Source organism: Galeopterus variegatus, unplaced genomic scaffold (assembly GCF_000696425.1).
Source record: "Galeopterus variegatus unplaced genomic scaffold, G_variegatus-3.0.2 Scaffold2242, whole genome shotgun sequence".
In the NCBI taxonomy this organism is placed as follows: domain Eukaryota; kingdom Metazoa; phylum Chordata; class Mammalia; order Dermoptera; family Cynocephalidae; genus Galeopterus; species Galeopterus variegatus.
The window spans coordinates 150,001-163,584 of NW_007728353.1; the positions used below are offsets into that span (position 1 = coordinate 150,001).

At 53.2% G+C, this 13,584-nt stretch overlaps 1 protein-coding gene across 1 annotated transcript in view; it reads right to left on the reverse strand.

The window, feature by feature from the left end:
• Window positions 1-3,281: 3,281 nt before the first annotated feature.
• Window positions 3,282-13,584, reverse strand: part of CACNA1S (calcium channel, voltage-dependent, L type, alpha 1S subunit) — a 71,567-nt gene continuing 61,264 nt past the window's right edge. Inside the window, exons 34-44 of the mRNA XM_008581052.1 lie at window positions 13,040-13,167; window positions 11,531-11,627; window positions 10,283-10,385; window positions 9,251-9,352; window positions 8,830-8,954; window positions 7,352-7,480; window positions 6,313-6,563; window positions 5,218-5,303; window positions 4,349-4,440; window positions 3,998-4,138; window positions 3,282-3,861 (exon numbers count right to left, since the gene is read on the reverse strand). Of these exons, the coding sequence (XP_008579274.1) occupies window positions 3,610-3,861; window positions 3,998-4,138; window positions 4,349-4,440; window positions 5,218-5,303; window positions 6,313-6,563; window positions 7,352-7,480; window positions 8,830-8,954; window positions 9,251-9,352; window positions 10,283-10,385; window positions 11,531-11,627; window positions 13,040-13,167 (1,506 nt within the window). The 3' untranslated portion in view covers window positions 3,282-3,609. The remainder of the gene's footprint in view (window positions 3,862-3,997; window positions 4,139-4,348; window positions 4,441-5,217; window positions 5,304-6,312; window positions 6,564-7,351; window positions 7,481-8,829; window positions 8,955-9,250; window positions 9,353-10,282; window positions 10,386-11,530; window positions 11,628-13,039; window positions 13,168-13,584) is intronic.

The window sequence follows — 13,584 nt, forward strand, 5'->3', positions numbered from 1 at the left end:
ACATTCTGATAAATTAGAACATCTTACATGTTGCAAAGGAAACTGCCTGAACTTTTCCAAAGGGTGAAGAACTGAGAGATAGGAAAGTTTCCTCAGAGCCTGAGTATATACAAACCTGTCAGTCTGGCTGGGAGGAACAGCATAGATTTGACAAATACTACAGCCGTTAAGGACATGGAATTTGATGCTAAACTGCCTGGGTGTGACTCCCACCTCGGTCTTCCTACCAGCCATGTAACTTTAGGCAAGGTACTTACCTTGTCTGTTATATTTGCAGTGATGATACCTTTCTTAACTGTTAAGAGGATTAAACAAATTAATATATGCAAAACCCTTGGAACAGGGCCTGCCATATAGTTAGCATTCTGTACATGTTAGGTATAATGTAAGCTGCTCAGGTCCCTCATAAAAATACGCTTTTATAGAATTTTATGGCATATGAAGCTCTTCCACTTCTGTCCCACGTTGTCTTATCTCCCTTAGAGTTGAGTCATTGAGTGGGAGGCAGGGCAAGTGGCTGCAGTGGGTCACACCCCCTCCTGCACGTGGGAGCCACGACGTGGAGTCTGTCTCTGCAGGGGCAGAGCTCTTCCTCCCTGCCTCCCTTGGGCTACTCCTGGCCAGCCAAGCAGCTAAGACTGCAGAGCCTGCTGAGCGCAGGGTCCACACCTCCTAGTTCTTTTCTGCATTTATTTAACAAGCTGATACTGAGCCTTCAGTCAGTGTTGGAAAGTGCTTAGTCCCAGGGGATAGCTGTGAACTCCTGCTTTGTGGAGCCTAGCTTCTGGCCATGGTAAAAATAAATAAGCAGCTACAACACGGTCACAACCCCTGCGGTGACAGGGGAAAAACGGTGTGCCAAATTTCTGGACCAAGCTACAGAGAGTATGTGGGTGTTCAGAGAAAGCTTTCTGCAGGAAGTAGCAGCAAAGCTGAGGTTTGAAGGAAGGGTCAGTCAGGTAGAGGGCTCAAGAAGTTTCCAGAGAGACTGCACACTCGAGCTCAGAGGCGAGAGCAGCTCCTTCTGGCAGCGGGAAGCAGGAGAGTGGGAGGGTAAGCAGGAGACTGTGGTAGGGCTACGTGTGGGAGAGGCAGGCGAGCCCAGGAAAGGGTTTTGCATGATGTTCTGAGGGCTTTGGGGTGCCAAAGAGTTTTAAGCAAGGGAATAAGGTGATAGGTTCTTCTTATTAGAAAGATCAGAGATGGGCTGGGAGGAAGAAAAGAGAGGAGGCTTGAGATGATAGGGGAAAGGATCAGGAAAGTGACTATGGGGAAAACGGGAGGGAGACAGGTGTGAGAAATACTGAGGAGGGCGGATCTATGGGGCAGGGTGGGAGGAGGAGGTGGGCGTCCAGGACAACACCCAGACGTGTGGTTTGGACAAGGAGTGTGCTTCTCTGCGATGAGCAGCACCAGAGGAGCTTTGGGGAGAGGATAAGAGGACACGTTTAGACAAGGTAAGCCATAGGCATAGTGGGACATACGTGTAGAGTTGTCCGGGAGGAGTAGGGTTCAGAGATCTGGAGTTGAGGAGAGATTTGGACTAGAAATATGGATTTGGGAATTATTGGAACATAGATGCAACTAAGATGTGAGCGGATGAGACCACCCTGGGAGTGTTACTGAGTGAGAAGAAAAAATCAAGGAGACAGAACCTACCTAAGAGGTAGATGGGCCAAGGGAGGACACACAAGGAGCTGCAAGTTGGAGCACCTGAGAGGCAGGAGGAAATTCAGGAGACTGGAGACTTGGGGGGACATTTCAGGAAGCGGGGAGCAGCAGATCGTATTTAATGCTGCCTTGAAATCAAGTAATGTAAGGATTTAAAAGGGTCCACTGAAGTAGCAACAAGATTGTCAGTTGGTGAGTGTGGTTTCAGAGAAGGAGTGGGGCAGGAGGCAGAAACGTAGACAAGGAGACCACCCAGGTAAGACGTTTCATCCTTAGTGATGGAAAGAGGTAGGTAGGTAGGTAGGTAGGTAGGTAGGTAGGTAGATGGATGGATGGGTGGATGGAAGATGGATGGGTGGGTGGGTGAGCTGCTGCGTAGGTGAGTGGGTGTGATGGACGGATAGATAGATATAGCGTGGCTGCGTGGTCATGTTGTTAAGATGGAAGCCCCTAGAATGTTTTATACACAGAAGGAGCCAGTAGAGGCAGGGAGAGGGGATCCTGGCTGGGGTAGAGTCTGAGTAGCTGGCCAGGGGAGAGCCTGGCTTCCACTGAGTCCGGAGGGGTGCAGGAGAGGGAGAGAGCAGAGGTGGGTAAGTTCAGCAGTGTCAGAGCAGGAGCTCAGGGAGGGACCTTCTGGAGGCTTCTATTTCTCTGCAGAGGAGGGAAAGAGGCAAGCTACTGGTGTTGGGGTCTGAGGAGAGAGCAGAGCAGCAGCAGCCTCACTGACCACGGACCAGGAAGCTTTGGGCTCAGCTGAGGCTGGAGACTGGGTGTACAGTGCACCAAGGGTATGACTGTCCCTGCTCTGTGCGACTTGCAGCCTGGGCAGGCCCCAGAAGCCAAGAAGCCTGCTGGGGGGTTGCCAGGAGTCTGCATGAGGAGGCCACATGGTTAACAGCACCTGCCACAGAGGGGTGCTTGGCACATGCTTACTGAAGGACAGTCCAGTGAGGGGGGCGGGGCACCGTGGGGACTCAGAGGGCCCGGGAGACCCTAACTTTGCCTCTCCCGAGCTGTGCCCCATTGGCATGTCGTGTCCCCTCTCTGCGCCTGCATTTCCTCATCATTAACATGGAATCCACACCTACCTCACAAGGTTGTGGCGAGAATAAAGTGGATATCATATGTGAGAGTGCTTAGTATGTACCATGTATAAGACCCCCAGCATGAGATCACGTATGCAGCTGGCACACTGGAGGCACTTGGCAAACAGTAGCCACTGTTACTCATCATTACTTGGTATGGATGAGGGGCGCCTTATAGACTGCAGATCTTTGATATCCAAGGCCATAAACAGGGCTCTGCGGGCCTGTGTTGGCAGTGGACTCTGGCCAGTGAGACACGGTCACAGCTTCAAAAAAGGTTGGCCATGGTGTGACCTGGGCATGGAACTACTGCTTCTAAGGCCACCAGACCTTCCTAGGACCTGGCCATGAACTTCCAGGAAAACCACACTTTCCACAAAAGGTCCTTGCCTCATGTAGAATAAAAATCCAGGTGGCTCCTCTGTCTTTCTCCTAGGCCCAAGCTCCCAAGCCCACAGGGGATGGGGGCAGGGGTAGAGTGAGTGTAGAAAAGTGCAGAAAAGGAGACAATCAGAGGCCAGGTGCTGGTGTCACAGGCCTGGAGAATTTAATGCCCTGCTGGTGGGAGTGGCCTTCTGCCACACAGACACTGGCACCAACCAGGCCTTTTTGAATGACATTAGAAGCTCCATCCAATCATGTCTTTTGCTGGTGAGGGGAAGAGCCTGTCATCTACTTCCTCCTGACTGTCTGAGGTGGTTCCTGACCAACCGCACTCAGCCCATGCATGTAGCTGCTGGGAGGGAGGGAGGGAGGGAGGCCACCGTGGTGGGCTGACCCTTCTTCGCTCCAGCAATCTCCCTCCCTGTGGTCATGCTGGCTCTAAGCCCATGCTGATACTGTGTGGGCTTCACAGTCTGGGAGGAATAAGGGTCTCCTGAGAGCCCTGATGCTGGTCCCGACTGCCCAGGGAAGACCCGTGGCTCAGACATCCCAGGGCACTGGCCACGCCCTCTGGGGACTCTCGTCCTTTCAGTAGCTCTGTTGCTGCAACTTCCACTTCCTCTGGTTCCATGTGGCAGGCATCTGCCAGGGCATGGCCTGTTGCCATGATGAAGCCAGCATCCGCTGCCAAGGTGTCCAGGCCCCCTCGAACCAGAGCCTGCGGGAGGAGAGGAGGAGGGGAGGGTCTTCCTGGGGAGCCGCCTTTGGGAGGCCCTGCCTCTGTTGGCCACACCAAGCTATCATGGGGCCACCGCTCAATGCAGCCCGTTGCTCTGTCCCAGCCCCTGCCTCACCTCTCGGATCAGCTGGGCTGTAGCTGGAGCTGCGCCCCTGGGAGCACTGTCCCCGGTGCTCCTGTCGTGGGTTGTTTGCTCATGCAGAGACCCTGGTGTGGAGCTGTTTCCCTCAGGCACAGGAGGCCCTGCCTTGGGGTGCTGTTCCAAATGAACAAAAGCAAAGACCCCAACAAGGATGCTGAAGCCCATGGATCCAGCCAAATCCCAGCTTACCCAAAGGAGCCTCAGCCAAAACCCACAGAAAGGGGAGAACCCCCAAGCCCTTCCCCTTGCTGTGGCCCCACTCCAAGCATCAGGCCAGGCAGGGTCTCTGGGTGGAGTTTCCTCCCAGGCCTCTGCCCCTGTTACCTGGCAGGGGGCAGGAGGTGCCTGGCCTCCAGGCACCACCCTCTGGGTCGGCTGTCCCTCCACCTTTTGCACACATGGGTTGCTGTGGGCTCCTGTGAGCAAAATGGGGCAAGGTCAAGAGGGGCTGCTGACTCCTGGCAGGCACCCCTCATTGACAGAGCCTCACGTGGCTGGCCGGCCACACTCGGGGCTATGGAAGGTGTCTTAGAATGTGGACACCTGATGGAGCCCAGCCAACTCCAGGCCAGGCAGAGCTGCCCCGACTCTACTTGTCATGGTCTCTGTCCTTGTGGGTTTGGGAGAGGGGATCCGAGCCAGAGTGTCTGGCCAGGCTGCTCCTCAGTGTGTTCCTGTGTATGTGCATGTGAAAGTACGTGTGTTGGGGAGCAGAAAAGTGTCTTATGACTATCGAACCCCAGCATCCTTGGGGCTCCTACTGTCACACAGTGATCTGGGACCTACTGGGAGACTGCAAGTCATCTGTTGAAGGGCCCCAGAGCCTCTCAGGTGTCAGTTTGTCCAGGGGATGCCCTCTGGGGCCTTCTGGAGCAGAAAAGAAGGGACTCCCGTGCTGGGGCTGACATGGGGGGCAGGGGTGAGCTTCCTGACAGGTCTGTGGAGGGCTCTTCAGGGCTTTTTCCCTCCCACCTCACTCAGCCATCTAGATGGTGCCTTCCTCTTCTGCCTGGCTGAGGAGCTGGCCCTGAGAGCTGTCCCATTTCTGGGCCCAGTTGGTTCCCATTGCAGCAGGCTCCCAAGCCAGCCCTCCCAGCCAGGTTCCCAGACTGTCAAGAAAGAGTGGGGCTCTGGGAGAAGGCTTCTCCCTCTGAGAGAAGACGCGGCTTCTCAGGAGCACAGAATGGACTGACCCAGGGTCCCGTGAGGTTGGCTGAGGACTCCTCCTCTGGCAGCATGTGTCTCCGTCTCTCCTGGGAACTCCTTTTCATAGTGGACACTGAAACAGAAGCAAGGCCGGGTGAGCCAGAGCAGGCTGCTCGTTCTCCTTCTATCCCTGCCCCAAACATCCTTCTCCCTCAGGGTCTGGACCCATCACAGTGCAGTGGCCTTTACTCCAGGGCTGCCACCCCCACCACGCTGCTCCAGCCAGCCCTGACTCTAAGGGAAATAATCCAAATGCATTTGGTCACAGTCCTGTCACATGGCACATCTCCCAACTGGACTATAACACCCTTGAGGGTGGGGCCCAGTGCTCTTTCCTCTTGTATTTCCATGACACCTTGCACCAGGGAGACCTAAAGGCACATGCACCCTTCAAGGCTGTGGGCTGAATTCAAGGGGTCTCTCTGATTTGAGGGGGTGCAGGCAGCCCTGGCCATGGGGAACAGCTGATTACCTGGCTTCTGCCCTGTGCTGCCCGTTCCTGAGGCCTGGCACTTGGCCTTTCCAGGTCAAAGAGACCTCCAATCAACCAGCTTCCTATCTAGAAGCTCTGCGTGGAGCCCAGCCCCTAGGTTATGAATGCTGCGGAGCTCTCCCCTTATCCTGCTATTTTTCATGAAACTTATGTAATCACAGATCATATTTAGTCTACAGCCCGGGGCTGGTGAGATGCTCTCCTGGGAACCCAAATCCAGTGATTGAACCTTATTGTCCACAGTTTTCTGTGGTATGTGCCACCAGTGGAGGGCCTCTCCTTGTAACCTGCAGTATGCTTGATACACTCAGCTCCTAGACCTGCTGTGGATGACGGAATAAAAGAACCACTCTGCACTGGGGCCGGTGCTGACATGAGGCTGCCCCCTACTGGCCGCGGGAATCTCTGCAGTCCAGGCCTGCCTCTTTCATTAAGGTACAGGATGGATCCCAAAGGGCACAAAGACAGGCAAGGACACCCTAAAAATGTTCGGGTGCCCCCTTCCAAGCCAGCCTGGAACCTGTTAACTTTGCCCGACCAGTTCTATCCCAGCACACCTACACCCAGGGCTGGCAGGTGCCGCCTCTACCTGGAAAACATCTGGCTGTTGCTATGGTTGCTGTCACCATAGGCAACGTTGGCATTGGCATTGTTGGTATTGGCACGAGCAAGAGGGTTGGTTCCTGGATCTTGAGGGAAGTCCTCCAAGAAGACAGGCGACTCCAGCTCCTCCATCTCTATCTCAGCAAACTGGAGGGGTCTCTGGTTGGCCATGATGGGGGGCAGGGAGTTGGTCCTTTCCAGGAAGTTGTCCACCTGGCCAAACAGGCCTCCGGTTCTCTAGGGGCAATGAGGAGAGTGGAAGGGCTGAGAGCAGTGTCTGGGGATGAGGGCAGAGGGTGTGCTTGGGGCTGTCACCCTGGGGCGATGGTACTAGAAACAAGTGATGGTGTTGGAAGACAAATCCTATGAGGCCAGAGGAGAATGGACTGAGTGGTGAGACCAGAAAGAGAAAAGTCCCCATCCTCAGAAAGTTCTCGATTTGATGGGGTAGACACTACATACCTAAGGAACCATACAGGAGACATGAACATGCGGACAGGGCAATGTGGAGTGGTGGAGAGAGCACTGAACTGGGCGTCTACAGAACCAGGTTCTCGTCCTCCCTCTGGAACTAACTAAGTGATATTGGACACTTCACATCATCTCTGTGGGCCCCCACTTCCCTATGAACAACCCCAAAAGAGTTTGTCTCAGTGGTCATGAGGGACCTCCCATCTCTGCAGTGTCACATGAAACACCAGACAGAGCTAAGGATCGAGGACTGGTGCAACCGGAGGCACATGGAGCATTTGGTAGCGAGGGTCTCCAGGAGATGGCACGTTGACCAGGGCTTGAGGTGAGTGGAAGTGAGCGGTGAGGCTTGGCAGGTGAAGGTGGGAAAGGCATGTTACATTTGACAGCTTGAGTAGGTGGGCTCATTGACTCTGAGTCCCTAAAGAGGTGGAGGTGAGGCGGAGAGGGGGGTCTTCGACTCCCGTTTCCTGTGGGTTCCCGGCCCTCCTCCCTGTGGGACTTTGCTGCTCGCTGCATTTAGGCCACTAGGGCTGGCAATGGCCTGCCCTCACCCGGAATATTCCCTCTTCCATCGCAGCCTCCACCATGGCTCTCTCCAGCTCCTCCTCAGCTGTCAGGTCTCCTGAGATGGTGCGGTGGATCTCGGGGGCTGCCTCCTCCTCGATGGTTCGCAGTCCAGCCTGGAAAAGTGACCCAGTGACCCCTCCAGTCCAAGAGAGGAGATCAGAGCAGCCTCCCACAGCCCCACTCATTTCTGATCCCTGCACCCAGTGCTCTCCTGAAGCCCCAGCTCGGGGCCTGCTCTCCTTCCCGGCTCGTTCAATGTCGCAAGGCTCTGGGGGCCACCAGCTCCTGCTCCAGCCTCTGGGATAGCCCACACCCTAATTGTTAGCAAGGAGTCTTCTCTCGACCCCATGGGTGGGGATTTCATACCCTCCCCAGGCCTCTAGGTTGAGAATTCTTTTCACTCAGATCAATCTTCTAGACGATCATGATCTCATTTGGTTGCACATGCCATTAATACATTTCTTTGACGTGACCAAAGTCCATATGGGACAAATCAAAATTGGTGTCACCTGATAGCTTGCAATGAGAACTATCCAAGATGCATATCCTACATCTAGCATGGGGAAACATCAGACAAATTGAACTGAGGGAAATCTTGGCCTGTAGTCTTCAAAAGTGTTAAGGAAAGAGAACTTCCAAATGGGAGAGACGAGAGATATAGCAATTAAATGCAATGTGTGATTCTGGATTGGATCTTTTTGCTATAAAGGACATTACTGAGAGGACTGGTGAAACTTAAATGGGGTCTGAGGATAAGATGGTAGCAACGTATCCATGTGCATTTCCTGATTTTGATGGTTGTACTTGTATTGTGGTTATAGAGGAGAATTATGTAGAATACCCTTGTTGGCAGGAAATGCACATTAAAGTGTCTGGGATGATGGAATATCAGGTTGAAGTTACCTTCCAATGGTTCAGGGAAAAAAAGTCTATTGCGTATACTTGCAACTTTTTAAAGTATGTGATTGCTTTGAAATAAAAGTTTCAATATAAAATTGAAATAAATTTTTGAGCACAGAGCCCAAATGCGAGTATCTTTTTAAATTTATAAATTATGTGCATTACAATGAACACAAAAAATAGAAACAAAAACCAAATGAGATTTTTAAAAAAAACAGTTCTAAAGTTTTATTTTCATACCCAGTGGAACATTTTTAGCGGCCTCTGGGGGATTTGCTTTCTTTGGAGATGACTGCTCTTATCTAACTTGTCTCTCCTTTGAATAAATCCTGTTTCTTTTCTTTTCTTTTTTGGTCCTATAATGCAGAGATGAAGAGCTCCTGGTTCTTCTCTTGAGGTTGACACATCTTCCGTCGTGGACCCTCCAGAACTGTCATCTCATTTCCTCACACCTGGCTCCTTTCTTCCCTTTGTGCCACTATAACTGATCCCTCAAGGACATGGAAAGGGAACTGGGGTCTGGAGACCTGGATCAGTAAGATCTTACCTGGGTTGGGCTTACCTGGATCTGTACAATGTCCTTCTTGGGCCGATACCCATAATATTCCTCCTGACGCTTCATGAACTTCCGGAAGTGTTCCTGGATGAGGAATGTGGCATAGAACTTCCCCACTGTCACCTCGTCATCTGCAGAGGAACAAACAAGGGATACCCTGAAGGTTGGTGGGAATCCGACTGGATTCAGAGTGGGAACCAGGTGCATCCAGGCCTGGGCACCCAGACTGCCCCTGTCCTGCTGACTTGGTCAATGGGCACCTTCCACCCTGAGGCTGGCAGCTGTCCTGCAGGGTGCCTATGGGGTCTACCCGAGGTATTTATGGAGGGTCTGGGCCAGTCTCAGGTTCCCCTGCAGCTTCTCGGGGAAGCGCCTTGCCCTCTCTCTTTGCTGCTTCTAGGCTCTGGTCTCCCACAGCCGCACTCACCTCCTATGGGAGGAATGACCTGGTCCAGAAGCTTCATGCTGGTTCTCTTCCAAATCTTCTTGATGATGGCTCTCAGCTCCTCGTTGGCCTGCTCAAAGTTACCTGGGGCAAGGGACAGGCAGGAGTGGCCTCAAAGTCCTCCAAGCCAAGCCAGTTGCACTCAACAAGGCCACCCAGCACTTTCCAAACCTCTCGGAGAGCCAGTCACTCACTCAGCAGACATTGGCTGAGTTTTCTTTTGTGGTAGCTGCTGATCTGGGCACTCACTGGCAATGGGGTAAGGATGTCTCTGCCCCGCTGAGGCAGCCAACTCTTGGGCCATGTACTTACTCCTCACAAGCCTTGGCTTCCGGTGCTGAGAGCAGCTGACTTTGAAGGCTGTCATCTGCTCTCCTCGCCAAAACCTTCAATTCCCCACTGTCCCGAATGCCCCCAGGCAGCCTTCCTGCTGCTGTAACATGCTCCTCCCTGACTCCTGGCCTTCCTCCTCTTGCCTCCCCAAGGAAACCTACCTTGTGGCTGTCACAGACACCTACAATGGTACTGATGCAGGAATGGCCCTGATGCAGCCAGAGCCCCGTGCAAGGGCTCAGGAGCAGCACAGAGACCACCCTGACTCCTTCCCCCCGCTCCTGCCCTATCTGCCTTTCCAGTAGGTGAGGACCTGCAGGTTTAGTGGGGGAGGGTGTGGACTCCCCTCAGCCTGCCCAGTGCGACCTGAGCGCCTCTTCTGCTGCCCAGAGCCGAGCCTCGATGGCGCCCCCACCCTGCACTAGCACCGGCACTTCTCTGGCCCACAGACATAGCTGAGGAATGTGGGAGCAGATCCTCAGTGACCGTTGCCCTGCCAAGAGTTCTCAGGCTCCCTCTGAGCCCTGAGGGACGTGTGGACTTTATGGCCATGGTCTGGGGACCTCCCTCTGCTTCTCTCCACAACTCTTGAATCCAACCTTGAGCTCTGAGAATCTGGCAGAATCCACCAGAAAACACCCTGTGAGAGAAGGGAGGGGGCCACTCGCTGGAGGTCCTCACCTTCTGTCTTGATCTTGAGTGCTGTGCGGACCAGGGCGAAGAGTGTGGCGTTGAAGGTGACTGTGCCGTCGCTGTTCAGGGGCATGTTCATGCCCACCAGCCGCTGTGCAGGGAGAGGCAGTGGCTTGCTGCTGAGCTGGGACCAGGCCAAGCTTGGCAGATCATCCTCACCCGGTCTGTGGGCCGGGAGGGGATGGAATATGAGGGCTGGGGGTGCAGGCTTCATGAGCAGATGGAATGATGAGTTGGGAGACATTGTCAAGACTTTAGGTCCTCAGGGATGGACCTGGAGACCCAAGAGATCCCTTCTCTAAAATGTCTCATCCCATCAGGCCGTCACCATCTTCCCTGCCATGGCCCCTGATGGAGTTTGGATGTGTTGTCCCTGCCAAAACTCATGTGGAAATTTGATCCCCAACGTGGCAGTGTTGGAAACTGATTGAGTCATGGGAGTGGATCCCTCATGAATGGATTAATGCTCTCCCTGGGGGAGGGGGGATTAATGAGTGAGTTCTTGCTCTATTAGTTCCCGTGAGAGCTTGTTTTTTTTTTTTTTCTTTTTTTCCTTTTTGTCTTTTTTCGTGTCCGGCAACGGATCGCAACCCTCAGTGTCGCGCCCGTACTGGACGGGGACCGGCAATGGGATCGCAAACCTCGGTGCTATCCCTCAAGGACATGGAAAGGGAACTGGGGTCTGGAGACCTGGATCAGTAAGATCTTACCTGGGTTGGGCTTACCTGGATCTGTACAATGTCCTTCTTGGGCCGATACCCATAATATTCCTCCTGACGCTTCATGAACTTCCGGAAGTGTTCCTGGATGAGGAATGTGGCATAGAACTTCCCCACTGTCACCTCGTCATCTGCAGAGGAACAAACAAGGGATACCCTGAAGGTTGGTGTGCTCCCAAGCGGCGCACAGTAGCAGTGCGCCACCAGGCCAGCCCGAGAGCTGGTTGTTTAAAGGACCCTGGCACCTTCTCTCTCTCTCTCTCTCTCTCTCTCTCTTGCTTCCTCTCACCATGTGATCTGCTTGTACCCGCTGGCTACTGCCACTTTCCACCATGAGTAGAAGCAGCCTGAGGTCTGTGCCAGATGCAGCTGTCCAGAATCATAAGCCAAATAAACCTCTTTTCCTTATAAATTACCCAGTCTCAGGTATTTCTGTTATAGGAACACAAAACAGACTAATACAGCCCCTGAGCCTCTTCCTGTCCCAGGTTCACCCCTCCCTGGCAGCTCTGGTTACCTTACATGCCACCCGGTGCGGGCAGAACTTCCCAAAGCCCAGAGGGGGCTGGATTCTTCTCAGCAGGGTCACGACATCCAGGTGTTTGATTCTTCCCCTGCAGGAGGACATGCAGATTTGTACATGGGATGCCCCCACCCGGAACCTCCCCTCCTTCAGCCTCCCCCTGCCTCCACTCAGAGAATGGGCAAAGGGGAAGAAAGCCGGGAGAAAGGGGACATGTGCTTCTTTTCCAACCGTGTGTAGGAAGTGGGAGCCCAGCCCCCTTTTAAGAGAAGAGACAGCGTTTGGATTCATTGTTGCCCACCAGCAGAAATGGGCTCTTTCTGGGCAAATGGAGGTTCTCTTTTGGGGGGGCATTCCCTGGAATATGGGATCTCCAGGCCTGGAATCTGGATCTCATTTTCCACATGTCAAGGCCTTCCTTTGATTTTGGTCAAGCTGATAGGGGGCTCTTGGGCTGTATTAATAGTAGAGGATATGGATCAAGGGAGGTGGAAGCCAGCTTCCAGAGACTGGTCCAAAGCTGGAAACCACATTTTCAACGGGACCATGAACCCAAACAGGCATAAAGCTGGGCGACTAGGAAGGTCAGATGAAAAGATGACCAGGGTGAGAACAGCAGGTGTACCCTGCCTTGAGAACAATCGTTTTGGAAGGTCCTGTTAGCTTCGTCTTCTCTCTGATGGGCTGGCTGTGAAAAAGAGATTAAACATTCCCTGCCTGTCCCCAGAGGGCTGAGCTAGGACTCATGTGTTGCTGGTAGAGGCAAGTAGCTTTTCAAACCCCCGATGTAAGCATGTTACAGCATAGTTGCTAAAGGCGCCAGACAGACCTGTGTTGAATCTTGGAGCCATCTCTTACTAGCTGCATGACTCAGGGAAAATTACTTAACCTCTCCGAACCTCAGTTTCCTCATCTGGGAGACTGAGACGATCAGAAGACCCATGTCATAGGTTGTTGTAAGGATACATGTAGTGTTGAACACAGTGCCCAACACCTGGGAGATGCTCATTAAATATGAACTTATTACCTTTTTTAGCAAGAACATAAAAGGGGTTCCCAATGTGCATACAAATGCCCTGAGGACCAGGTTAATAGCAATGCAGATTCTGACTCAGTCAGCCTGGATGGGGCCTGCGACTTTGTGTTTTACTCATGCTCGGATGCTGCTGGTCATAGGACCACACTGGGGGTAGCCAGGGTCTAGGGCGCCTGGTGAGGTATTGAGTTTCCCATTCCTAGAAGTGTCCAAACAGAAGCTGTATGACCAATTCCCTATTCCCAATAAAGTCAAGGGGGTTTCCACCCTGAGAGGCTGTGGGGTCCCATCCAACCCCGAGAGACTGATTCCCTGATCTGGATCCTTGAATAAATGAAGAGAGAAGGAGAAGCCCACTCATACCTAACAAACTGGAGAGTGATCCCTACGGACACTCGGGCGGGGTCTAGGATGGAGGGTGAACAGTCTAGAGAGGGCCCAACGCAGAGCCTACAGACCGGACTCACTTAGCCTCTGGGTCATACTCTGCCCAGATGGCCTTGAACTCATCCAGGTGGTGAGGGCCCAGGATGGACCAGTCCCGCGTGAGGTAGTCAAAGTTGTCCATGATGACGGCCACAAAGAGGTTGATGATCTGCAAGAGGAGAACCAAAGGCTCCTAACATGGAAGGGCAGGTGACACAGGGAGCAGGTGGGGGAGCTGGGAGATGTCCACCAAGCATGGGGCCACGGCTTCTCGCGACCTGTGCCTTTCGTCCAGCCCTTCTGAATGACCCACGTTCCGCACACAAGCAACATTGTGTCGTGGCTCTGTGCTCCTGCACAGTCAGTGTTCTCTGCGGTGGTGCTGGGGCTCATTCTTTAAAACCCAACTTAAGCATCTCTTTGGAAGCTACTCCAATGTCAGCCTCCTGCCCCCACCCCAGAAAGATGCTCTCCCCTACTTGTGTCCCCCAGGACATGCCCTGTCACTGCTCTTGCTTTTTCTGTATATTTTGGGTGTCCCTTTGAATTGTGAGGTTTGCTTACACTTGACTCGTACCCAGTGAGG